This window comes from Malus sylvestris, chromosome 15, assembly GCF_916048215.2.
Source record: "Malus sylvestris chromosome 15, drMalSylv7.2, whole genome shotgun sequence".
Classification (NCBI taxonomy): domain Eukaryota; kingdom Viridiplantae; phylum Streptophyta; class Magnoliopsida; order Rosales; family Rosaceae; genus Malus; species Malus sylvestris.
Window position 1 is genome coordinate 7,652,779 of NC_062274.1, and position 25,925 is coordinate 7,678,703.

At 34.9% G+C, this 25,925-nt stretch overlaps 1 protein-coding gene and 2 long non-coding RNA genes across 20 annotated transcripts; 1 reads left to right on the top strand and 2 right to left on the bottom strand.

Annotated features, from left to right (window-relative positions):
* Positions 1 to 509: 509 nt before the first annotated feature.
* LOC126604330 (uncharacterized) lies at positions 510 to 18,463 on the bottom strand. 6 transcript variants are annotated; one of them, XR_007616573.1, is made up of 6 exons: positions 17,651 to 18,463; positions 17,405 to 17,540; positions 14,989 to 16,733; positions 14,708 to 14,780; positions 13,987 to 14,039; positions 510 to 688 (listed from the first exon to the last, which is right to left on the bottom strand). It is a non-coding gene; the product is annotated as an uncharacterized LOC126604330 (long non-coding RNA). The 6 variants fall into 6 exon arrangements; XR_007616571.1 differs by lacking the exon at positions 510 to 688 and having other exon boundaries at positions 13,940 to 14,039; XR_007616574.1 differs by lacking the exons at positions 510 to 688; positions 13,987 to 14,039 and having other exon boundaries at positions 14,533 to 14,780; positions 14,989 to 15,044; positions 16,649 to 16,733.
* On the top strand, positions 5,845 to 13,951 carry LOC126604329 (uncharacterized). 10 transcript variants are annotated; one of them, XR_007616562.1, is made up of 11 exons: positions 5,845 to 6,028; positions 6,226 to 6,343; positions 6,484 to 6,513; positions 6,787 to 6,901; positions 6,982 to 7,147; positions 7,586 to 7,654; positions 7,773 to 7,877; positions 8,289 to 8,354; positions 8,651 to 8,759; positions 8,869 to 8,940; positions 9,034 to 11,994. It is a non-coding gene; the product is annotated as an uncharacterized LOC126604329 (long non-coding RNA). The 10 variants fall into 10 exon arrangements; XR_007616565.1 differs by lacking the exons at positions 6,982 to 7,147; positions 9,034 to 11,994 and adding an exon at positions 13,463 to 13,951; XR_007616563.1 differs by lacking the exons at positions 6,982 to 7,147; positions 9,034 to 11,994 and adding an exon at positions 12,899 to 13,456.
* A 1,113-nt stretch (positions 18,464 to 19,576) lies between the features above and the next one.
* LOC126604332 (glycosyltransferase BC10-like) lies at positions 19,577 to 24,737 on the bottom strand. Of its 4 annotated transcripts, none has more exons than XM_050271545.1 (12): positions 24,493 to 24,737; positions 23,720 to 24,103; positions 23,063 to 23,161; positions 22,858 to 22,982; positions 22,679 to 22,750; positions 22,453 to 22,543; positions 21,990 to 22,070; positions 21,835 to 21,894; positions 21,600 to 21,722; positions 21,469 to 21,507; positions 20,034 to 21,304; positions 19,577 to 19,921 (listed from the first exon to the last, which is right to left on the bottom strand). In XM_050271545.1, the coding sequence occupies exons 2-11, from the start codon at positions 24,101 to 24,103 to the stop codon at positions 21,176 to 21,178; spliced, it is 1,203 nt and encodes a 400-aa protein (XP_050127502.1). In that variant the 5' UTR covers positions 24,493 to 24,737; the 3' UTR covers positions 19,577 to 19,921; positions 20,034 to 21,175. The 4 variants fall into 4 exon arrangements, with proteins under 4 accessions (XP_050127502.1, XP_050127498.1, XP_050127499.1 ...); XM_050271541.1 differs by having other exon boundaries at positions 23,720 to 24,195; XM_050271542.1 differs by having other exon boundaries at positions 23,720 to 24,201.
* Between the last annotated feature and the right edge of the window lie 1,188 nt (positions 24,738 to 25,925).

Consider the following 25,925-nt stretch of genomic DNA (forward strand, 5'->3'; position numbering starts at 1 on the left):
CAAACATAAATAATTAAAAATAAAAGGCAAATGAAGAAGATGGTTGAACCTTGTAAGTTTGTTAGCTGTGTTTAATTTGTTGAAAAAAATCACTTGTATTATTTTAGATTTATTTACATTTGAATTAACTCAGGCCGTTGATTTACTAAATTTTATTTAAATCAGATTCACCAGATTGTGCCACATAGACAACCTTTAATTTATAATTTTTTTAAAATGTTAAAATCCAACGGTCACATGAGTAGCCTCCACTGATGCAATTGAGTAGCTGTAAGCCTGTAACGGCACAAGCCAATGATATTCTTGCAAGGGCAGATAAAAGGGCACAAGTCCTTTGCCCAATTGCCATCCATTTTTTGCACAATTGGACTACCATTTGGACCAAGGACAGATCAATCCAATTGTCCTATCAATTGGACTACCATTTGGACCAAGGACAGATCAATCCAATTGTCCTATCAATTGGACTATGGGTGGAAATGCTCTAAGGAGAAAGAAAATGTGTGTGGAGGTCTTCATCTTTTTTTTTAGTGCAAATGCTAATTGGATAATTGGAATTATAAGTGGAATCAAAGCTTGGAAAAATCATGTGAAAAATGTACTTCCTTCGCTATTGGAACTATGACTCCCTCTCCGTAAACTACACTCGCTGCCCCCCGGGGTCTCGTCTCAAGGGGTCTGTTGCATTCTGAAAAAACAAAAATGTTAACGAAAAAAAAATCATAATTATTCATGAAAATGGAATAAGTTCTCTATCGGTCAAAAGCCTCTCTGACCCTAAGCAACGATGTCTTTCTTTCTTACCACAAGTTATGATAAAAAATAAAAAACAAACTGACTACTCACTTCCTTCCATTTTCTTCTTAAAATGAAAATAGAAATTTGTGTATTTCAAAATGTTTATGGCTTTTTTTTTTACAAACTATAATGTGCACATACATCATTGCTTTTCGCAACTGCTATGATAAAGCGTCATCTGTAAAAATTGTATTCTTTTCTATTTCTTGTCTTTTGCAAAAGTTGTTTACGCTAACCGTTGTGTCGTATGATTAAGGTGAATTGTGATGGAGCTTAGTTAAATGTATTTGGACGTCGAGGGTATGGAAGGGCGGCTCAGGATTATGCATGTATTTTCAAGGGGCTGGTGGCGTTGTAAACTTTCCATGCGAGTCCAGCTTAATGGCGGAAGCAGTATGGGCGTATTTGTTGCCTTGTGCCGACAAGGTTTTGATGCGGTTCAGGTAGAATCAGACTCAAAATGCCTCGTGGATATGATTAATGGTAAAATTCAACCAAATGTTGTGAGGTCTTCTTTTGATATTTAGAGTGAAACAATAATTGAGGTCAGTATAATTTTTTTTTGCTCCTCATGTTTGTAGTAAGATAGTGGCTTCTTTTGTCTCGCAAGAAGTAATTTTCATACATTGTTTTGAGCCAGAGTGACTGGTTAACACATTAACTTCTGATGTGAACATTGTTATTCGAATTTAATGAAATTTTCTTTTCCCCGTACGCTAAAAGTTTTGCTTCTAAAGTAAGGTCATAATTTACTAGTCTAGTCGTAACCTCTCTCATCACATTTTGTTACATATCATTTTCAAACATGGTAAAACTAGTAAATTAAGGTTAATCTAGCTACTAGTCTAGTCCTAACCTCTCTCTCCTCACACTTTGTTACATATCATTTTCAAACATGTAAAAGTTCTTCTTTATCAAATGGTTTTTTTTTTTTTTAGATAGATATTAATCGGTAGGCTTCTTTTGTACATCACGACATGCCATTCTCGGACCAATGGCTATAAGTAAAAAGTCGTATGCAATATTTTCTGACATTATTGCAAGGAAACTAAATCAACCTAAAATTATTAGCAAGAAAAGGAGCTTAAGGGTGTGTTTGTTTTCCTTCATTGGCCTTCATTGGACTCGACTAGATAATTTTAGTGGGAATAAGCCGGACTCGCCTCGGCTATGACGGTCTTAGCGAGAGACGTTGCGAACCATGGGACTAGCGAATCCCTTCGATCGCTCTCTGCGTTCTCTACTCTCCTCTTTGCTCGCGTTCTCTCCCTCTCTCCTCGTCCCCAACCCTGCATCATGAACAAAGACCTCGATTTGAGATGGGAACCGGAATTGAAATTAGAATCGGACTTTTGCAGTGATTTGCCACACAGTCCCCAAATGGTTCAGTTTGCGATCTCCCTTGAGTTCTGATCGAGGAGTTTGTATTGGGTAGGTAGATTTGGGGTATTATAATCAGCTAATCGAAATATCAAATTTGAAATTACTGAAATTCTGGGAATATTGGGGTTTTGCAGTTGCAGGAGGAGAAGATGAAAGTCAACATCTTTGCGTATCCTTCTCACTGTGTTTATGTTATTCTGTTCTTTCTTTCAAACTACTCTAGCTTATATACCATTTGCAACTAGCTCATGTAATTTTCTGTACTTTTTATTCCAAGATTCAACTTTGTTGCATTTAATCATATGGTAGAATGAATTTTGGCTTGATAGTTTCGAATTCCTATGATTTTGATTTTGTTCTTTCTTTCAAATTTTCTGGTTTATACCATTTAGAAATAGCTTTTGTAATGCTCTTTTCTTTCCCGTCTTCAAACTGTTGCATCTAAACGTGGTGGAATGAATTTCAACTTGACGGTATTGAATGTCTATGATTTGTCATCCTCTGGAACTATGAATAGTTAATGAGCTGTAGAGTTTTACTACCTTAATTGTAGTTTAATGTTACGAATGTCGATCACAAGACCAGTATCTATTATGTTAGTCATGAATCTTTAGCATATGCTCCTCCTGTTTATGATTCGGTGCGATTATCTTTTTAACAACGATCATGATATTTTGACAATCCCATTTGCTCGGTGATCTTGTTTTAACTTGAGACATCTTTGATGGGAAATGGACGTATTATGCATTTGATCGTAACTGTTTTCTCTTGACCCTTCTCTCTTTGCGAATATCTGTTGGGGATTTTAAACAGATGATGTCTTTTTTACCTCTTTTCTATCTCTTACGTTCATTAATCAATTGGAAATAACTGCATGTGTGAATTTGTCCAAGTGTAAATTTGATGTGCCTTTTTTTTTCTTCTGGGATATGTTTTATTTCATCTACTTTGAAGCTCTAACTCTTATCCCTTTGGACCTGCAGGTGGCATGCTGTCGCTTCATGGACATGGACATGGGATGCACAAGACGAAACATGTGGGATTTGTAGGATGGCATTTGATGGTTGTTGTCCCGATTGTAAACTCCGTGGGGATCGCCCGCTAAGTAAGTCGCTAACATTACTGTCTTTATGCCTTGCAACATGTTTCACCAAATTCTTACATTCTATTATTAAGATCCAAGTCCACAAATTGAGATTCATGTTGATCTGTAAACATGTGCTGGTCGAAAAGTGAAGCTCTTGTTGCATGTGTCCACATGGTTGTGCTTTTTTTTTTTCACACTTTCCACTTCCCTGTCATGATTTATGCGGGTAGTTCTATTCTTCCATATATAATGGCATCAATTCGTAGCATGCCTTGATGCAAAATATTATGGAATATACAGTTCAATTCAGTGATAATATTATTTATTCTACTTTTTAGTCCGACACTGCACCAAACGCTATATTAAGCTAGTTCAGCTTAGTTTAGTCTAAGCTAGTCCAGCTTAGTCTAGTCTAAGTTAGTCCAGCTTAATCAAAGCTAATCCAGTTCAAGATAGTCCAGTGCAACAAACGCATCCTAAAAATATTATAGGAAAGAGAAAACTAAAGACTAGTTGTACTGCATTTTTATATTTATTGCACTTATCCTATTAGGCTTAGGAAAACATAAACATTGTCCAAAATATTTTATTTTTTGTTACTTATTTTTTCATCAAATACGAAATGACATTTGTGGCATGTACCATGTCATTAAAACTTCACTACTTAATTCCATCTTTGATTTAATTACTTTAGTATAGGAAGAAAAAATGCAAAAGAAAACTTAAAACTTAATTATATTGAATGGCAATTCAAAACTATAATTCAAGTCACGAAAGATTGTCAAATAAAGCTCGATGCACAACTACGCAAAATTCCAATAGCATAGCCTCGTCTTCGAAATTGCACCAAAATCTCATATGAACTGTAATGTACTCAAAATCAGTTTTAACGTGTTTATTTTGATGTGAGAGAAAACTAAAGTTAATTAGTTCATACTTGAAATTAAAACCGAAGGAAAATTTTTAAACAATGTGACATTTCAATTATACTGATATCAGTTAGATCAAAGAGGGGATGTATTTTGTTCAGCTTCAATACTCTTTCGTTATTGCTCAAATTCAACTATCAACTATGCTTTCACCAAAAAGCAAAAAAAAAAAAAGGCCTAATCGGATAAATGGTCTCCGTGGTCATAAAGTATTCGGATGATAGCCCCTGTGGTAAAAAAATTCGGATTTAAACCCCTGTGGTCTAAGTCTGTTAAGATTTATGCCATTCTGTTAAATAATGTTGACGTGGCTGCCACATATATGCCACGTGGCTGCCAAATGTCTGCCACGTGGCAAAAATAATAATTTTTATTTTTTTTAAAAACCTGAATTTTTACAAAAAAAAAAAAAAAAAAACCCAGAAGCTCCCCCCGCCCTCCGCCCGTCCCCCCCCCCCGTACTTCTTCTTCCCGCCAGAGACCAGCTCCCCCCCTCACCGCGCGACCCTCCTCCCTATCCTTTTTCCTTCTTCTTCTTGCAGATCTGGGTTTTTTTTTTTTTTGGTGTAAAAATTCAGGTTTTTTTAAAAAACATTAAAAAATATTATTTTTGCCACGTGGCAGACATTTGGCAGCCACGTGGCATATATGTGGCAGCCTCGTCAGCATTATTTAACAGAAGGGCATAAATCCTAACAGATTTAGACCACAGTGGTTTAAATCCGAATTTTTTTACCACAGGGGCTATTATCCGAATACCTTATGACCACGGGGACCATTTATCCGATCAGGTAAAAAAGAAATTATACATATACTAAAACCCAACCGAAAAAGTTACTGTTCATTACCAGTGTGCTTCCCTTTTTGCCCCTGCTTGATTTGTTTAATTTCGTTTGGACCATTTTTACACGTGTTGTCATCGATGCTTCCTGTCTCTTTTCCTCTTTTCTGGACTCTTCTGCTTCATCTTTTTCTCTGTCTTGCAACCAGCCACACCATCCATTCACTCAAAATTCCAAAAATCTTAAAACCTCATTTCCTCCAGCCAAAAAATCGCGATCACCCTTCACCCGTGGAAATTTTATTCGGAAAATTTGCAACGGAACTCCGCCGCTCTCAATTCGAGAACTCCTCACTCTAACTCGGAATTTCAAGGCGCATTCAGACCTCCAACAAGGTTTGTTCTTTAGCTTCTCTTTTTCTTCTCTCAATCAACTCACAATTTTACCATATTTCTTTGCTTGATGTCTTGACTTCCATCTGGGTTTCCTCAAATCTGTCAAATTTCATAAACCCAGTTGGTTTTTTATAATCATTTCGTGTTTAAGCAGAGATTCGAACCCGTAGTAGTCCGAATTGGGGGTGAATGTGGTGGTGTTATTCTTCCGTCTCCGATTTGTTTTCTCTAGCCGTACCGCTTCATCTTTTTGGTTGTTCAAATTATTCAGCCTCTTGCTTTGTTGTTCGCGAATTAGTTATCAAAGTTGTTTTCTTGAAAATCAATAAGGGGTTAGAAGCTTCTACCCATTTTTAATTTGATCAGAATTTGTTCTGGCCTGATCTAACCCAACGTTTCCAGGTGAGAAAGCTTGCTTAAATTTCGATTTTTATTGAACTCAAGTATACTTCTTCAGTTTCTCAGGTTTTCTGGTGAGTTTTTCGGGTTTGTTTTGTTTAAATCTAGGGTTTTGTGATTTTGGATTTGCAAATGGATTGAAATTTTCTTTTTGTGATTTCACCTCCCACTCAGAACCTGATACTCGCTCACCGGTAGAGCAGCTTTCTTCTCTCTTCTTCTCCAACAATGGTTGCTAATCCACAGGGCATCAAGGTGAGTTCTCTTACATATTTGTTTCGGGTTTGGTTTTTGGGTTCTCCTTTCTTTGTTCAAATTTTTGTGATTTTGATTTTGAAAATCTGGGTCAAAGAAAATTTTCTGAGCTAATTCATGATATTTTATGACAGTGTGGTTTATTCAATTCTCTTTTGGTTGGAGGTATGAATTTACTTGGAAATGTTTATATGCAGGCTAAATATGCCAATTGACAAACTATGGGCTATCTACCCCAGGCAATGGTGAACTACTCGGCACTGTTGGGTTGGGGCGACGGCACAGAAAATGAATTCTTCACCCTTGAGCAACTTGGTTAGTGAAACTTTTGTCACTCTCTTGCTCCCTATCATCTTGAGAAACCTGCTGCTCAGCTTATGTGTGATATTTAGATATCCAAGTGTTATGTTAGACTAATTTTGTACTCTATTTTCAATTGGTCGCGTCAACAAAAGTGGTGCCATTTTCGACGCTACCAAATTAAGGTAATTTTGGCTTTTAATCTATTATATGCCGAGAACGGTTGCTAATTTTTGCTTCTACCTAGCATTCCCCTACCTGGAGAAGCAGATTGAATGAACATTTTGCAGTTGCATGTTTTCCGTAGTATCCCAAATCTAGATTTAGATTTTCATGATTTAATGTGGATCGTGTCTTTTGAGAATTTAGGCTGCTTATAGAATTCTTGAATTAAGGGCATTACTGAAGCATTGACATTTCCTGTTTATATTTTCTTTCCATATTCTTACAAACTAAAGGTGGATGAATGGTCAACACTTAAGAGCACTTCCATCTGAGCGGTTGACAAAGCTTATTGATGAGCAATGGAAAAGCACAGGCGTCCTCACGGAAGCAGAGGGCCCATTTATTGAAGTAAGACTCATTTATTCCACATTTTCAATTTTCAGTTAATTTTTTGTTTCTAAGTTCTTGATTCTTCAATATTGCTGTAGGTGACTCCTCTCTTTCGAACAAGATTGTTTGTGGTTTACAATCTTTTAGAATAGGTCTGCTGTATTTGGTTATAGAGGTTATTTTCTATTTATTTTTTAGTTCGTGGATTGTAAACACTAGAAAGCTAAGCCTCTGACTACAGCTTCCCTGAGCCATTTTGAGAAGGTAAAAAGAGAGGGATACTTTATGTTCTGTTTCTTTTGTTTGTTCTTTTAAAATTTAAGGTTGTGTGAATTGCAAATGTCAATAATCATGAATCAGGAAGCATTGCTCATCTAATTGTGGAATTTAGAATCTAATCTTGAGGTTGTAATTATGACACTTAAAGTGAAACAAATGTGGTCCAACATTGATCCAAAACATGACTTGCTGGTTTACCACTTTTGTAATTTGGATAATCTTGCGAAGAATTTCTTTGAGATTTTTATAGTGGTTTCTGTTTTTGGTGGGTAAGAGAATGGAAGAGTATTTTCTGTGTTACCAATAGTTCAAAATAGTAACTAATACTCATGCATATATTCGCCAGTGAAATACTTTCCATTTTTAACTTATCCTTGGGTAGGAAATTTTGATAAATTTATGTTTTTTTCCTCCACTCCTCAGTGTTTTCGGGCGATTGGAGCTGACTATGGAGAAGGTTTTGAGAGTTTTGGACATGTTGGACCTCTCAAGGTTGATGTGGTGTAATTTATGGAGTTATATGTATAGTAGTCATTGTTTTTTATGATCTGTCGAAATTAATTTACTAATTATGTTATGACTTACTACTGTTAATTTTTACTGTGGGTAGGAATTTTTGGAAGACAAAAGTCAATAAGATTTTCTTAAACGAATACAATATGTCGTGAAACTGGATGAAGCTTATGGTCTTATATTCTCTTTTGACAATGTTGTGGTAAGTTTCTATAACACTCATTAGTTATGTGTTTCAGGTTCTGATGGCTAGAAATGAAAATGTAATGAACTGTGAAACATTGTATTTATGACTTCTTACTAATCAAGAAAAAGATTTAAACATGCAATTATTAAAAGAGATCTAATTGTATAACAGTTACTTTTTTCGGCAAGGGTTTTTGATTTTTTTGACAACTCTATTCTCTCTTTTTTTTTTTTTGACCCTGCGTAAAGCGGGAGCCTTGTGCACTGGGTACGACCTTTTTTTTTTTTTTTTTTTTTGAGTTGCATGTAATAATTTATGGTCAATGTGATCCCATATCTATTTAATTAATTATATTCTTAAATCATGTAGGAAGACTAGCAAGTAGCAATGATGTTGTTTTCTAAATAGTTACTCTTCTTATCGCAGACCAAACCATTGAGATAATAACACTGCATGTAACATTCTTTCGAAGCAATCCATATGTCGATATTGGTAAGTATCGTTTTTCTATTTGTCCTTTATGATATATTTGTTCACATTGTGGTATTTTGACCAACATTTTGTTATTATAAAGGAATTAGCTTCATTTTTCACAACTTGATATTTCCAATTTGGTGGATGTACTTTAGTAAGACATTTGAACACGGTTGACCATCTATGCACAGTTTTCAAATTATAGTTTTTGTTTTGGGATTTCTTTAGTCATGTTAGAAGTTAAATTGCAAAGATAAATTGCAAAGACAGATGATCAGTTGTATTTAATATTTTATTTGTTTTCTTTGGTTTAGGTTTGAACTAAAAGAAACTAAGAAAGGAATGATGCACAGTCACAGTGATATAGAACACTTACATTGCAGCTTCAACTATACAATTTTTGCCACCCCAATTGATCGACAGGTATATAACTTTCTATTTACACCCTACCAAAGAGTGTTTTCTCCTATTTTTCATCCAGCTTTTATCTATTATACATTTGTCATTTTTCGATCTTTGTTATACATTTAAGGTAGTGAGACAAAACTAATCAAAGAGGCAAACGCACAAAAGTTGATGAGGTGCTATAAAATTGCTGAAAAAGGTAACCATGCTATATTCTTATTTTCTTTACAGTATAATTCCATTGTCATATAAATTTATTTCATATGTTACAATATTTTCTTTCCTTGCCTAGGGTGCTTTCTTAACAATCAACAGTAGTGGAGAAAAACTTTGAGCGTTGCAGTAAACAACATTTGTCGTATTTTGTCATTCTAGATAAAGTAATAAAACTTCTACAATTTTTGGTGTCTGTTGCATTTACATCTTTGAAACATAATCTTTCTTACAATTTTTAATCCCGCAGCAACGCGCGGGTAAAACTTTCTAGTTATGACCTATGCACCCATCAACAGTACTTAATTTGTATGCTAATGAGCACTACACGTTGATTCAAAATAAGACTATATAATGAATCAAAATTTGGGATTATTTTTCATAGGAACTAGGAAGTGGCTTTTGGGGAAATTATCAACTAGGTTTTTGAAGGGTACTTTTGGGATTTAAGAAAAATGCTGCCATAAATTGGCATGCATCAGACATCAGTGAAGAGTTTGAAACCCAAAACTGCAGACAAAAGTTCTCTCTCTCCATTTTCATCAGCTAATTGGCTCAAATCAAGCTATCTCCTTTAGGGAAAAGGAACCTCGCCGGATCTTTTTCTTAGGAATCCTAGGGATTTCGTGATTGTTATCGTTCATCATATATTGTGCGGTCAGTTTTTGTTAGGTATATGATGAACGGTTACCATCACGGGATCCCTAGAATCCTTAGGTAAAGGATCCGGCGGGCCTTCCTTTAGCAGTGGGTTAAACTATATTCAAAGTCATTCATCTTTTTTCATGAAACTTTTCCTATAGTATTAAAGATGTTATTTTTAGGGGTCGGAAAAATTTCTGGATTTGTTGCTTTTGTTAATGTTTTCCCTTTTCTTTAATTAGTTGGATTGATTTATCTTGTACTTTTAAGCTTTGAATGAATTTGTGGTAGATGGAGATGTATATGCTGCTGCCGCATATAGATCATGAAGTTGTCGACCTTAAAATAGAAAAGATTGAAAAAAGGCTCGAGTATCTCATGAATAAGCGTGAAAGGTTAGCTATTTCAATGCAACACTCTTTAAATTTAGCAATCAGGGCGTGTGCCATTTATATGGCCATCTTCGGATTTGTGGTAGCTTACAGTAACAATCCGGAAAGGATAAAATGCAGTCTCATTTACTTATGTGTTGCCTTTGTATCTTGTGGCTATGTCTTTGCATTGATGCTCCACCCTTATATGTCAGTTACTTTAAAACCCACCAAAAGCTTTTTATTGTTAAGTTGAAGAAAAAACGAGATTTGCTAAAGTTGGGCAATAGGCAAGGAAAATTTCCAAACGACACCCCAAAATTCTACTTAATTGGGCAACTCTCAAAAAATGGAGATAATTAGGCTTGTTGAGAGAAACTCAGCTCAAGCAGACGAACTTGGGAAGGTTTTTCTAGGTTTCCTCGTCGGAGTTTTTATCAGCTTTATTTTCATGTTCACAATTGATCCTTATAAATCCGCACCTCCAAACTCATACATATCCCACCGCATCTAGAATCTCATCCCCATACAATTAGTTAGACTTGAGTAGTATGTTTGTCCTTCTTGCAAAATATATGAGTTCGGATATGTAATTATTGGAACAATTGTTCCAGATGCATGTGGGATGTATGAGTTTGGAGGTGCGGATTTATAGGGATTACTTGTGAACATGAAAATAAAGCTGATAAAAACTCCAAGTATAAAGCCTAGGAAAACCTTTCCCAAATTTGTTTGTTTGAGTTGTGTTTCTCTCAGCAAGCATAATTATCTCCATTTTTTAGAGTTGACCAATCGGGTAGAATTTTGGAACGTCATTTGGAAATTTTCCTTGCCTCTTGGCCAACTTTAGCAAATCTCTTTTTTTTCTTCAAATTTTTTTTCTTTAACTTAACAATAAAAAGCTTTTGGTGGTTTTTAAAATAACTAACATACAAGAGATGGAGCATCAATGCAAGGACATAGTCACAAGATACAAAGGCAACACATAAGTAAATGAGACTGCATTTTATCATTTCCGGATTGTTACCATAAGCTACCACAAATCCCAAGATGGCCACATAAATGGCGCACGCCATGACTGCTAAATTTAAAGAGTGTTGCATTGAAGTAGCTAACCTTTCACGCTTATTCATGAGATACACGAATTTTTTTTCAATCTTTTCCATCTTAAGGTCAGCAACTTCATGATCTATACGAGGCTATGACAACAGCATATCCATCTACCACAAATTCATTCAAAGCTTAAAAATACAAGATAAATCAATCCAACTAAATAATAAAGGTCGTACCCTGTGCACAAGGCTTCCGCTTGACGCAAGGTCTGGGAGAGGTGAAAATCCAACTAAATAATAAAAAAGGGAAAATAAAACATTAACAAAAGCAACAAATCCAGAAACTTTTCCAACCGCTAAAAATGACATCTTTAATACTAGAGGAAAATTTTCAAGAAAAAAGATGAATGACTTTGAATATAGCTTAACCTAGTGATAAGGAGATACCTTGATTTGAGCCGGTACGCTGATGAAAATGAAGAGAAAGAACTTTTGTCAGTTTTGGGTTTCAAACTCTTCACTGATGTTTGATACATGCCAATTTATAGCAGCTATTCATATTATGTTTTTGTACCACATTTTCATACCTGACATTTGATGTGGACAGTCATATCATTATTTAATAAACTAGTTAATTAAATAATGATTGTGGTATACGAGGAGCCTTTTTCCTTCATTTCCTTAGGTTTTGCAATTTTTTCAAATGATATGGTTGTCCACATCAAATGCTATCTAAGATGGTATGAATATCATTACTCTTTGAGCAATAACAAAAGATTATTGAAGCTCAACATGTCCCACACGCATTTGGAACAATTATCCCACACGCATCCGCACCTCCAAACTCATACATCTCTTTATCATGCTTGCATATCCACCTTTTGATAGGATTAAGAGTAAGATTTTTTTTCTCTCATTGTAAAGTTATGTAATGAATTGATTCTATAAAAAACAGTGCTTGAATTCTCCTTTAAATTTTTCAAGTTCTCCTTCGAGTATTTTGGGTAGTCCTTCGTAAGACATGTATTTGTTTTTATTGATAATGAGTTTATTGTGACTTTTTTATGACATGACACCTCGCCGACAACAATTGTAACTTGTATGTATTGATACATTATGGACAACATTACCACAGTCAACTATCTAAATAGTCCCTGACATGCCCCTCCCCCTGATAATTCATGACTTCACCATTGGTTGGGCTACTTTTTCTTATCATCAATGATTATATTTGCAGAGGAATTGAAGTTTAATGTGGATGAAACAAGTTAATTAATTTGGTGTTATCATGAATGATTATATATCCCAGATGTTTCGTGTTCCTTTTATCGTTGCTGTTTTTCTTTTTATCATGAATGATGATATATTCGTGTTCCTTTATTATTGCTGTTCTTCTTTCCTTGTGTCGTGTATGTTGGGTCACCTTCACATTGACGGATGAAGAAGAATAAGGACTCTACAAATCTGCCATTAGTTTTAGATTTAGGTTTTTTTGTTGACACCTCATAAATTGTTGATTACACCCAATTTAAAACTTTAATACTGAATTAATAAAATGTTATAATGAAATGACTATTTAGGCCTAAAATTTAAGACTTTGATTTCTTAATAAACCCCACAAATCCAACGTGAAATCAAACTTACACCCCAAAAATATTTTTCTTGGAGCTCTCAAATTAACCTTACTCTCAGACTTCCTTTTTTTTTTTATTAACCGTAACTGATTCATAGTTTGACACGAAACATTAAATTTGGTGCAAGGATTACCAATTACTACCATGTAAATATTAACGATAGAAAGTTTGATCAGGTAAATGTTTTGCCACATCCAATGCAAAATACCTGCTAATTAGAGAATGATAATATGTATTCATGCCAGATTTATAGGGCCAGACTTTTTTCAGGACTTTTACTCTTAGTGCAAGTCCACCAGGGGTGGGATAGGCCGGCACCCAATGGAAAAAACAGGCTGAGACTCAGCCAATCCACTCCAGCCCATGGAATTGACTGGCACCTAGCCCAAGCCAGTCCACAGGCCGGCCTAAAATCCACAGACCTTGGGACCGGCTCAAGTGATACCTAGCTGACGCCAGCGTGGTGTCGGAGGGCAAGGAGCCACGAAGTCGAGATAAACAGATACGCTTTGGAAGTGGAAAGCTGAAAGCTAATCTTTATCGTCACTAACAGCCGTCAAAAAAGGAGAAGCCGGAATCGCCGAGCGAGAGTGTGGTGGCGGTTGGAGATGTTGGGATTGGCGGGAAAGGGAGGAGGGGGGTCGGATGGAAGTGAAGGGATGAAGAGAAATGATGTTTCTTGGGGAAAGAAGAGAGCGTGAAGGGGTGATGAAGAGAAATGGTGTTTCTAAGCTCTTTAGCTTGGTGCCAAACTTTATAATAAAAAATAATAATATTTTAATAAAATTGACTAGGCTATTTTTTGTTAGGGGTGGAGATGCATTGACCTATTACTGTTCATTGGAGTCTATTACTGTTCATTGGAGTGGATAAATGGGCTAGGTGCTGGCACAAAGTCCTTAGGGGTGGACTTGCTCTTATATGAATAATCATAGATATGTACTTATATCCACTCCTATAGTTTTGAAGTAGTCGTGGAAGCAAGGGTTGTGGTAGTTCTGCAGGTTCCGGCATCGGCATCGTAGAGAAATTTTTTGTATTTTAATTTTTCATATTTATGTGGGAATGGAGTATGAGGGTATTTTTGGAAGTTAATATAGATGTATTAGGACAATTTTTTTCTTTTAAAAAGTATGTGTGGGATGTGTTTAGTATATGAGGTTTAGTTAATAACTAGCTATTAATGCCCGCGTGTTGCTGCGGGAATACAAATTGACTGTCTAGCAATGTATAAATTTGAGTTAGTATCAATGTAACATTAATTATTCTAAATAAAATTACCATAGTGAAGGAAAGAATTTTATTTGCCATAGAAAAATTGTAGTTTTGATACCTTACAAAGGTAACTTGTTTAAAATGATTGATTGGATAGAACTATTGTACCACCTAGAGGAAAGAAAACACAATGAGTTACTGAGATATTCTTATACACAAAAAGAAAACACTTGAAACTGAATGAACAAAATATTCAAACGTGGAAAGCACATCATGAGGGATAATCTATTGTTTTTGGCCAAGTGAGGAATGATATCTTGAGTATCGAGAGAGAAAAAAGTAGTTCAACATTATTTTATGATACATGTTGGGTTAGTCTTGTATTTCACTTTATTTATACAATAGACTACTGATATGATTATAACCCTGCCAATATCACCCCTAGTATTGGGTGTCCATCTAATCTAACTTAAATTTCTTCTTCAATCTTGGATATACATAATAATACAGTTTAAGTTTTACCAGACAAAAAAATTGTCAGCCTAAATGGGTATTTAGTTTTATAAATAGATGATAAAACTGCAACTTAGTTGAATCGAAGACAATGAAAATTGAATATTATTTACCATAAACTGACATGCAAATTTAAATGGAAGAATGCAAATGAAGAGAATTTGCTTCATCGTGTTCAGCAAGGAAATAAATAGTGATGACAACAAATTACGGGCAAAATCTATACGATATGTTACAAACCATGATATAAATTATTGCATCAAAGTTGTATCCTAAAAGAAAATTCATACTTCTATATGAACCCAATGTATGATTTTTGTATGTACCTTGGTGGATTCATTCTCTGGATGAGTTTCTCATACTCATCATCCATGTTATGTGAAAAGCTCATTCTAACTTCTACAGCAAGTCACCAAAATAAAAAATAAAAAATAAAATTAGACAAAAGGTTGAGAGAATAAAAAGGAATCAATTGGTATAGGATTTGGATCAATGATGTTAATTTGTTTATATAAGTGATTTGGCTGTGTACCAGAAGCTTCTTAAGCTCAAGTTACAAATTTTATGCACATTATAGATATTTAAATTATGGAGAGTGGTAGCATACCTTATAATTTTTGCAAGCTGGACATGTCCATTGTGAACAGCAATATAATTTTTTTCCTTAGGCATTGGAAAAAGTATATTTAAACTTGTAATCAGATTAAACTGTAATTATATGATAGAAAACCATACAGTACAAAGATTGAAAAAAAAAAAAAAGCCGAACACAATTAGTCTTGAAAAAGACTTATTAGTCAAGAATGGTTAATAACAGAAAATACAAATCACCGATGGAATAATGAGGAAAAATAAGAGCAGCCAAACTTGTATAGCATTTAGGGTGAACTATGGTAATTTGTTGATATAAGTATAACTGATCTACATCATTATATCTGTTGGTTTTTCAGCAGAGAAAAAGATTTATTTTGCTTTTTCCAAATGGAGTCTATGTTAAATGAAGTATCATTGGTCGTTAAATTGTTGGTATTATACGGTGAATAAGCTGGAATAATTAGTTTGGACAACTAACTGGAAAGGTGCTTAAAAAATGTATTGAATACACTGAAACAGTTCTGATTGAGAAATTTATAAAATGTACTAACTAATTGAAACAAACTGTTTGATTGTTTAGCTGCCACCATTGTTAACTAAATGATATGCATCATATTTCTATTGAACTGTTGTTTTCCTGTTTATATAACTCAGATTAACATGTGGTAGATAAGTTAAAAAAATGTAAGTAACCACATTGTGTAAGAGCATTTTCTTTTGTGTTGGATATAAAATTGAAAACAGTGCGTTAATTTAATAAAAAAACAACAGATACAGCAGTATTGTAATATGTGTTTTTTGAGTAAGAATTTCTGTTTTCATGTGTGGAGGATTTTAGTGCACAATGGGAAGATTTTCTATGTCAACTTTACTGAACACAAAGTATTAAACCAATAACTAATCTGTATTTGTGGAGGCATGTCCATGTATTTAACTGTAGTAAAAAATGAAGATCTATTTACCAAACTTGATGAAATATGGTAATAAGCTAACCTTTGGAGGACTTGTAGTTGTTTAATACTGGTGTAACCTTGTGCCAACACAGAAAAACATAAAAGACAAAAAATATAATAAAAAAGCGAGGGGCAAAACAACCATTCGACTGTACAAATGTGAAAAAAGCAAGGGAAACAGAGGAAAGCGAGGGGCAAATGGGTCCAGCCACTGGTCATCAATAGTACTCAAAACTGAGTTTTAGTATACAGGATGATGATACATGTAAGTCTTGAATCGATTAAAAAAAAAACCTCTAAATGAGGTCTACCCTATCCCTCTCTTATACTCTTCTATCTTCCCTTTGTTTTCCTCCCCCATTTCTAAATCATTCTTCCACCGTTGGCATCTTGATTTTATCTCACCTTAACATTTTATATCCAACTTGCAACCGAGCTCTCTTCAAATTGTATTTAAAATAATGAAGTGCTTGTATAAGAATGGTGCAAAAAGGAATAATGCAATCCAATTGCAAATCGGTCCAATAAAAAATTCAAACAAAAAAAACTCCTCATCTCTCTCATCAAACAAAAATTCCCAAATCCAACAGAATTCTTGATCACAACACATAACATAAACTAATAAAACATTACTCAAATAACGATTTAATTTTTAAAATTTAAAATTAAAGAGAACTAAATACAGATACTTGGAAGAAAAAAAATGGAATGATTCCATACGTAAATCTCACCCTCAACAATTTTAAAACACAGTCATCCCAGTGCAAACAGAAGGTGGAAAATGTTGTCCCAGTACAAACACAACCTGCAAAACAAACAAACCAACACACAAAAAAAAAACAAATGATCAATGATAAAATTTAGAAACCCTACCACACAAAATCGTAAGAACAACATAAAAATTACCAATAAAAGTAAGCAAAAAACACACACTGTCTGACAATAAACGTCTTAACGCCAATGATGGCCTCAAACCCAAACAAAATCCCAAATCAGTTAAAAAAAATAGTGAAAATGAACTGAACCCATGCCTCTATCATATTCTTTTCATCTGTTTTCCTATCCCAAATCTCTCTTCCATGCTTTCTCTACCGCTTTCCCCTCACTCTTAATCCCATTTTCTTCCAAGTCTATAATAAAAACCACATGCATAAACACGCTAGAAATTTGCCAAAACCCAAAACATAGCCTAACTAAAAATCTCACCGATTAAAAGTTTCACCAAAAAAAAAACACTCTATCTCTTTGATCAAACGAAAACTCCAAAACCAATTCAATGATTGATAACAACACATAACAGAATCTGACCAAGATTTTCCTCAAGGGATATCCCAGAATTTAAATTCACTCTAAACCCATTTCCTAATTCTCTTAATTAAAGGCAACCCAGAAACAAAATAATGAAAAAAAATGAAAAAATTATTCTCAGTATCCAAACAGCTCAAAAGCCCAGAACAAAAAAAAAAAACAGAATACCTTTGCGGGTTTGGATCTTTTTTCTTGTAATTGTTACAGTATTGGTGTTGCGCCTCAATTCGTGGTGTTTCCGTCGGTATATATCGAAGATGGGGATGCGGGTTTGGGTGACGAAGAACAGGAGGAGGATCTGAGCCTACAAACAGAATCACAAAAAGCAAACATAAACACAAAACCCATCTTCAAATCTAAAACCACAAAAATAAATAAATAAAACACCCACACTGAGAAAGCCGTAAAACTCACCAGGAAACGCCAACTTTTCTAGGTAAAAAATTGAATCAGATCTAATTGCACCGTTGTCGATAATTCCTGAGAGAAAGATGGAAGGTTGGAGGGCGAGAAAAATCGGCGTTTTGAAGACAGAAGGCTAGAGTTGGGAATATAGCAGAAACTGAGAATCGCGAGAGAGAGAGAGAGAGAGAGAGAGAGAGAGAGAGAGAGAAAGAAAGAGAAGTGAAAAGAAAAGTAGGTCAAAATTGAAACAGAAGGGAAAAAGTGAGAAGAAAAGTGGAGAGCAGGCGTCGCACAGCGATGGTCGACACGTGCATCCAATGGGCAAAACCGTAATCTCACTGTACAAAGCTGACCACAAAGAGGAAAGCAAGGATAAACCGAGGGGCAAAACGGTCATCACACTGGTCATCCACAGTAACCAGCCCTTACGAGTTTTAGCATTTATGATTTGTTTAATAAAACAACCCTTTAAAGATTTTATCCATCTCATTTCCTTTAGCCATGCACCCGTCTACAATTCTAATCGTTAAATCTGATAATCGTGGATAACTGCCCGAATTAATTGAATTTGGGTATAAAAATTCTGGTATATTTTGGGTATAGAAAAAAACCGTGAATATTATTCGGTTATGGTTTTAGATATGGTTATAAGAATCTCCAATCCATATCCGTACCCAAATCCGAACCGACTGATATATAATATTAAAGTATTATATAATATATGTATATGTGTGTGTGTGTATATATATATATTCATTATTCATCGAATCCATTACCTTAAGAATACAAAAAGAGAGATGTTATTCTCATCTCAATGTTTTATCTTCCCACCCACCTTTTAATTAATTTTTTTAATTACAAATTTGTCCATTTGCAAAAAAACTGATAAGGACATTAATTATCTTGCTTTGCTTAATTTTTTTTTAAAAAAGAAAAAGGTTGAGCGTGGGAGACGATTTGTCTACCTTAACCTCTAACTCATATTTTCATTTCATTTCATTTAGAGAAAGTAAAAAATATCAATGGACTTAGAAGATGACTTTGTCATTGAACATGCGGAAGATGACGTATATACAGAAGAGGTAGAAGATTATGTTTCCATTGAAAAGGTAGAAGAATAATTTGTGTGTAGGTCATTTGAATTTGTCCATCAGATTTTTACATTGTCGAATTCTTTTGAATTTGGATACCTCTATAGTTTCCATTTGCATTTGCAGACCTTAGTGGTTTTTATTTATATATTATTTGTTATATTTTTTAAGAGACAATTTTATAATTTCATATGGATGTATATATTAAAGGTTATTTTAGGAATAATAGTGGGTGGGGAAATAACATTTTAATTTTTTAACTTTTTAAAGTGTGTGGAATTATAATGTGGGTGAGAAAATAAGACAATATGGTGGGTCTAGTAGCTCTTATACAAATATTGCATTGTGTGAGTTGCATTTTATGGCAAAGTTCAATAGTTTTGATATAAATTAAAATCTATTAGAATTTAATGGTATTTATGTGAAATATCAAAGATCAATCAACATTATCAATGTTTAGTTTTAATTTTCATGCTCCACAAGATCCATTAATTAAATCATTTTATACATCAAATATTTAATGACGAAATTAATATTTACTAAATTATCATGCGTCAATTGGCACGAATATATTTTTGTACTAAAGAAGATGGATATAACCGTTAACTAATGGGAAATCCGTTATCTAGTGGGTATGGTTACGGATAATATCTGATGGTTAATTTGCAGTTATGAATATGGTTAATTTTCATGATTATGGGATGAATATAGCATTTCCGTCCTCAAACCGATCAATTGCTATCCCTACACCCGCCCTCAAATTTTCAATTAATGGAGCCTATTAATATATTATATTATATCAAATTCAAAAAAAAAAAAAACTAGATTGACAAACACACAAAAAAAAATTAACCAGACCTTAGAACATCATCAATTGAGATGTCAAAATATCCAAATCAGCAATAACGGTAATAAAAAATAACATCAATGTTTTCCAACTAAGAAGTCAAATCTGATATGGCATGACATGAAATGACATCTCCCCTTCTTGCTTTCACAGCAGCTTCAAATGCTTATCAATTAATTATTAAATATTTTTTTTTATTGTTTTCTTGTCTCCGCCATTTTCTCTTTCCTCTGTGTTTTCCATCTCTGTGCAAATTTCGTCCCCTCCCTTATCCACCTCCGCCATGAACCCCTCGCTTATTCCATGATTCACCAGGTAGAAAAACCAGCAATCCAAACACGCCTAAAACAACCCAGAACTCAGTTTTTACTCACTACCCAGATTAGAAAAACATAAAATCTTCAAAACCCATAAAAAAGTTGAAGAATTTATGCGGGAGTCGTAAGTTACTAACCTGTTTGAGTAAGGAGACGGATTGGTGGGTGTCGGAGCTCGAGAGATCGATGCAGTTGAGGGCGGAGACTCTGGCGACTCCGTCGCCGTTTGTGATTTGGGTTGCCATTTTCCGGGGAAACTGAAGTGGCAGGAGTTGAGAATGCAGTGTATGGAATCGATTGTGGAGGACAATCTTTTGGGTTTTTTTTAACGAAAAAGCTCAGGTGGGCAATGAGAGCACGCACTATTCTCTGCTATTTTATGTATTTCCATCTCTGTGTTTTCCATAGCTGGAATCTGGGACTAATACTAGTCGTCATATGAATTTCTATTAGCAATCATTTGTATATGTAAAAATATAAAATATATAATAGCAATTATGAAAAGAAAATAATATAATAAAATAATAGTTTAATTTGATATATCGGGTAGGAAGTAAAATTTTAAAAAATGTGAAAATGCCACATAAACTGTTAAATTCAAATTTTATGTTTAAAATTTGATATCTCTTTTGAAGATGATCTTAGCAATCTATCTGGATCTGAAAAAAATACTCAGAATTTGCTTTAAAGTCGGAAATCTAGAACGGAAAAGCAATTTTTTCCACTATATACAGCCGGAGAAGAATTTACATATATACATGATAGGAGCACACAATTTTGTTTCTAACCGAACAAAATCGAAATGTTTTCTCTACTATATGCAGCCGGAGAAGAATTTACATATACAACACACAATAATGTCATTCTAAATTATTCACGCAATGATAGTTTATTCCTCTCGAAATACCTCTCAGATTCTTACCAAAACATTTCACTTCAAATTATGGGTGTAATGCTTTATCGACGACGAGGTAAGTTGATCTTTGGTTTTGGATGTCAATCATTCCAAATTTCCATTCATTTTTCTTTACAGAAAGTCAAAAAACCTGAAATTGAATGGATGGCTCATTCGAAATTCAGTAATTTAAAATACATAAATAACAAAAAGAAAGGCAAAAAACAATCTACAAGAACAACGGCCAGCAGCCTATCAACCTATCAACCCACCAACCTAAGCCATATATCTCAAAACATGGCAATGTATAATCAAGAGAGATATATACCAGAACTTGGAGCTCTTGAGGAAGCAACTGAATGACCAAAAAACAAAGAAAAAGGATTAGACTTTTGTGTAATTGGAGAAAAGCTGAACCAGTTTCCCCAGTGTTTCTGGATAAAACTTTCGGGCAAATAGAAAACACGGTCGCTTCATCCCGTTCCACAAGCACGGTGTGGTCAGCATTTGCTTCTGCAGCAAGTAAACGTGAACCGGTCAACAGTAGTAGAAGGGTCGTCAAATTTATTCACCAAATGACGTAGCAGGTGATATGATATGATATCATTTTAGAATTGGTGACAGTAGCATTACTGACTACGTATGGTTACGACTGGAAGGGTACTTTGAGATTGTACCTTGTCTTCGCTTGTAATATGCGTGCTCTCAGCAATGGACTGAAATGGATGAGAAAATATCGATACATGAGAGACGTGAAATAAAGAAAATGAAGTGAGGGTTAAAGAAAATGGACTTCCCTAGACCATACCGTGATGTTCCTAAGGAGGTCATAAGTAACATCCTGAGTTCTGAACGCTCTCGGATGCCACTTCCCTTCAGACCAATCGACATATGTTACAGACCAGTTCGCGAGTCCACCAGGATCTTTCATCTGAAAAGCATTAATGGTAAAAGAAAAAGATAATTGGTAGCAGCAAAGAAATTACGAATAGGGTGAAATGCAGTTCGAACTGCGACGAAACAAGAAAGTTTGATGTGCTAACATTAAAGAAGGTTGGCAGGTAATGCTCATCCGAATAGCAGTTACGCCCGTCCATGTTTGGCTGAGAAAGTCAAAAAACATCACCAGCAAGAGATTGGAAGGAAGTTTTTCTCATGAACGTCAACAAAAGCACATCATAACAAAGAAGAGATTTACCCTGCAGTAAAGCTTGAACTTTGTATAGTATAGACTGTCTGCCATCATGACAATTGCGTGTAGCCGCTTCATAGAGAACCACTGAAATAAAAATGTCGGTTAAATCCAACCCTATATGAACTGCGTTTACACAAATCCAAATCTGATCGAGGAGCATGTTTTATACCAAAACTCCTCTTGTTGATCCAATGTTTCGTCAATATAAACAAGAACAACAAACCAATCCAAACATTGCAATCATTCATACACTTAGGACAAGAAAGAAAGGGGAGAGGAGCTCAGGTGACTTAGAAGGAACAGGTGAAAAGATTATATAAATCAGAAATATACTCATAGCAACTGATCTTACAGAAGTTTAATTCACTGTAAGAGACATATTTACGCAGAAGATTTAAAACTGTTTCCAGAGCTATGTATCTTACGCAGAAGTTTCAAACCTTCTGGAAAGTATATGCTGAATTACCTGTGAACCCTTCCGGAAATCCCTCTTTTCAACTTCAGGCAACATATGTTCTGAATACCGGCCAGTTCCATGTGGACCAGGATCCACAAAACTAGACAGAGAGCAAAGTACATGGAATAAGAAAGTCCCAATCATAAGTACACCAGAATAAGAGCTTCAAAATAAGTAGCGGGAAAGAATTTTGAGAATCCCATCAGTTTTTCTTTCTAAAATATATTTTTCTTACCAATCGATAAAGCTGACGTTGGTGTACATGAGATAGTTATATACATAATCGAAGTTATGCAGTGGTATGCAACTGAAACAAAAACGTAGAACGAAATCAATGAAAGAAGTAGCAAATTTCCAACATAAGAACCTCATTGAAAATGTTCACAATTGTAAAAGTTGTTTCAATGCAATGACCTATCAGACAGCAAAACAAAATGTTGGTTGTCAGGGTCTAAAAGTGCATTTGCCAAAAGTCTCTTCTCTGCCTCAACCATCGAAAATTTTCCCCAAACGACCTGAGAATTTATTATTAATGGCATCTTTAAAGAAAACCATGTGTATTGATCAGTTAAAAAAAATAATACTGAACTGTAAGCATTCTCCGAGAGGCTCTGCGTACCTGTTCACTATGTATGTCTCTGTCAGCAAAATACCGGCTCACATGTACTGGCTTTTGCTTTGATGCATGTACATAGACGGTAAATTTGTCTTCGTGGCCCTAGAAACCATGTCATTTTTGTTAGCAGATATATTCCACACCAAGCTTATATAAATGGAGATTCGAGAGGTGGTAATAGATTAAGATGAATTGGTGTTGTTTTGTCTCCACAGAAACAAGGTGTTGCAAACTCCAAGCACATGTTTATCCTATCTGTTGAGATATATAAGTTTTCGATAAATCCTTTAACATACTAAGAAATCAAAAGCGACTACCATTTCCTGAGGCGATCTAAAGACTGGTCCCAATTTGACAGTATTTCTAACTGGATAAACCGAAACTATAGTCACATGAGATAACACTGCAGAGCCGAGCATTAACTCCACCAAATTACTTGAGCATTTTAGTTTAGTACTTCTCGGCCATGGCTGCCGTAGGAAATGCCTAATATTGTAGCACTATACTACCAAATTTCTGAATGTAGTTCAACAAATACATCTATCCATACAATTCCTTGATAAATACATGAAAGAGAAAAAAAACCTAAACCTGATGAAATCAAAATGGATAATAAAAGGGAAATAAAAAGTAAAGAAAAGCATAGAGCCATAGCCTTACTTGGAAGAAATTTTCCCACAACTCCTCGAAAGGTAAAGTTCCGGGGGTTAAAAACATGAAAGCAATTTTCGGGTTCTTCGATTGAAGAGGAGGTGTCTTGAGAATTTCCCTAACCACAACCTCGGACGCAGTCTCATCATCGGTCAGCTCCCTTGCAGGGCCAGGAGGAGTCCTTCCAAACATACTGCAACCACTAGAAGAAAACAGATAGCAGGCGGCAGAGTTTTTCGGAGGGTAGAAGTATGCAAGGATCAGAAAAACACAGATGAATAAAACCAATGCAATAATCCACGTTGGTCTTCTCAAAGCTGGACGCGGCCTTGACTTAGACATGATCATGATATCTCTCATCAGCTGCGGCCGCCATGCTAATGACTTTTTCATCTGGACCGAAGGCAACACGGAACCTCTCATTCAGTCGTTTTTCGCATTCTTTGCTTTATTTCCCCTTGCGCTCAATGTAAACTAAGAAGCTGCTGTAACTTGCAACACAAATAACATAATTTTGAACGCATTTTTGGATCAAACAACAAAAAGAAAACAACTTTTCACAATTTAACGAATACTCTTTTGGGAAAAAAACCCCCAAAAGCATCACATTTCATCAAACATTGATTCATCAAAATTTGGATGCGAGTGAAAAAACAGAGAAAAGCCACAAACTTTGAAAACATGACGCAAAGATCAAACCTATGTAATAATTCTGGAAACGATAAATGGTGGGGGTGGTGAAGAAAAAAGGAAGAATCTTGATGGGTGAGAGAAATAAAAACCTGGGTGTGGTGAGGAAATTAGCTTCAATCAGTCAAAATTGTTTCAAATGCAGGTGCAGGTGATGTTTCAGCTTGTCAGAGGGGAAGCGGATTCGGCGTGGGGAGAAGTATGAGGCGATGGGAAATGGCGATGTGAGGCTTTGTGAGTATATGGTAAAAGGGGGAGGGTGTGAGTCTCTGGTTCTGGACAATTGAGGGAATCGGATGGTTTTTGGGCGATGAACACTTCAGCCAGTGAATTATGGCAACTTTCCCACGTAGTATTAATGATTTTTTATTTATTAATTAGGGGTTAAGTAAAATTAGCGAAAGCTTATAGCTGTCCATTCCATAAATCTATAATATTGTCAAGTATTATCCAAAAATATTGTCAATTTCATTTCATTACCCTCTCAAAACCAATCAGAATCTTTACCACAATGGTTTGGAAAATGCTCGAATTAGGGGCACCAATTTTCGTAGAAGTTTTTTAAAATGCCCGAGATTCAAGTGAGGTACTCCACGCATTATAAATAAATAAGTAGAGGGTCACATGAATAAGTAGTGAGCAATTGGGATAATAGTTGGTAGGTAATACTACTCAAATGGATTAACGCTCACACCAGAGTCCGTAGTATGATTTTAGTGCATGTAGTTGGTGAATGTAATGCTAATTGTTGTAGTTTGGGAACTACATGTGGTAATTCCATTAAAGTAATTGAGTAATTAACTCATTATTCCTTAAATCTAACAATTAGTAAGTGAGAGGCTTTGAGTTAAATTTTTGCTCAAGCCGAATTTGAACCACATTATTATGGCCCGTCCATTGTGAGGTTTAGCATATTCTCTTATCCCCTTAGTATAAATAACATCGCTTATTCAAAAAAAAAAAACCAAAATCATGTATGTTATAACGTAGTTTAACAATTACTAAAACTAAATAGAATTATGATGATATTGACATCCAAATATAACCAATTCATCAGATGTCATGTTTTTTTTTTTTCAAAAGAAGAACGGAAGTTTTATTCGAAAACTCAAACTCAAGCACAAGATGGATACTTTTTTATTTATTTTTTATTTTTTAGGTTTTATTTATCAATAAAGAATCATACAATCTTTAAGAAAAACATCCTCAAAATACTTCGGAGTCTCCTCAAACCAACAACTGATAAAATTAAAAATAAAACCAACTTAACCATACTATGTGCCGCTATATTGACGGTTCTACGAATATGATATGACTGACTTTAGTACAAGATAAGCACACAATATTATGCATTCTTGTAAGAAGGCGAGATTATTTTCAGTAAAGAAAAAACAAAAAAGAGTAAGAAGGCGGGATACATATACACTACAAAATTACAAATCCAAAAAAATAAAAAAATTGTTGGAACGCTGACCAATTAGATAAGGCAAAGAAATAAACCCCTCATACGTGGCATCACCCCCCA

Excerpts from the sequence above, each read along its gene's own strand:
- LOC126604332 (XM_050271541.1), bottom strand. The coding sequence starts at position 24,133 with ATGAGAGGTTCCGTGTTGCCTTCGGTCCAGATGAAAAAGTCATTAGCA. Across the intron at positions 21,508-21,599 it reads ACCTCCTTAGGAACATCACG|TCCATTGCTGAGAGCACGCA; the intron begins GTATGGTCTAGG and ends CATCCATTTCAG. Across the intron at positions 21,305-21,468 it reads ATATTACAAGCGAAGACAAG|AAGCAAATGCTGACCACACC; the intron begins GTACAATCTCAA and ends TACTTGCTGCAG.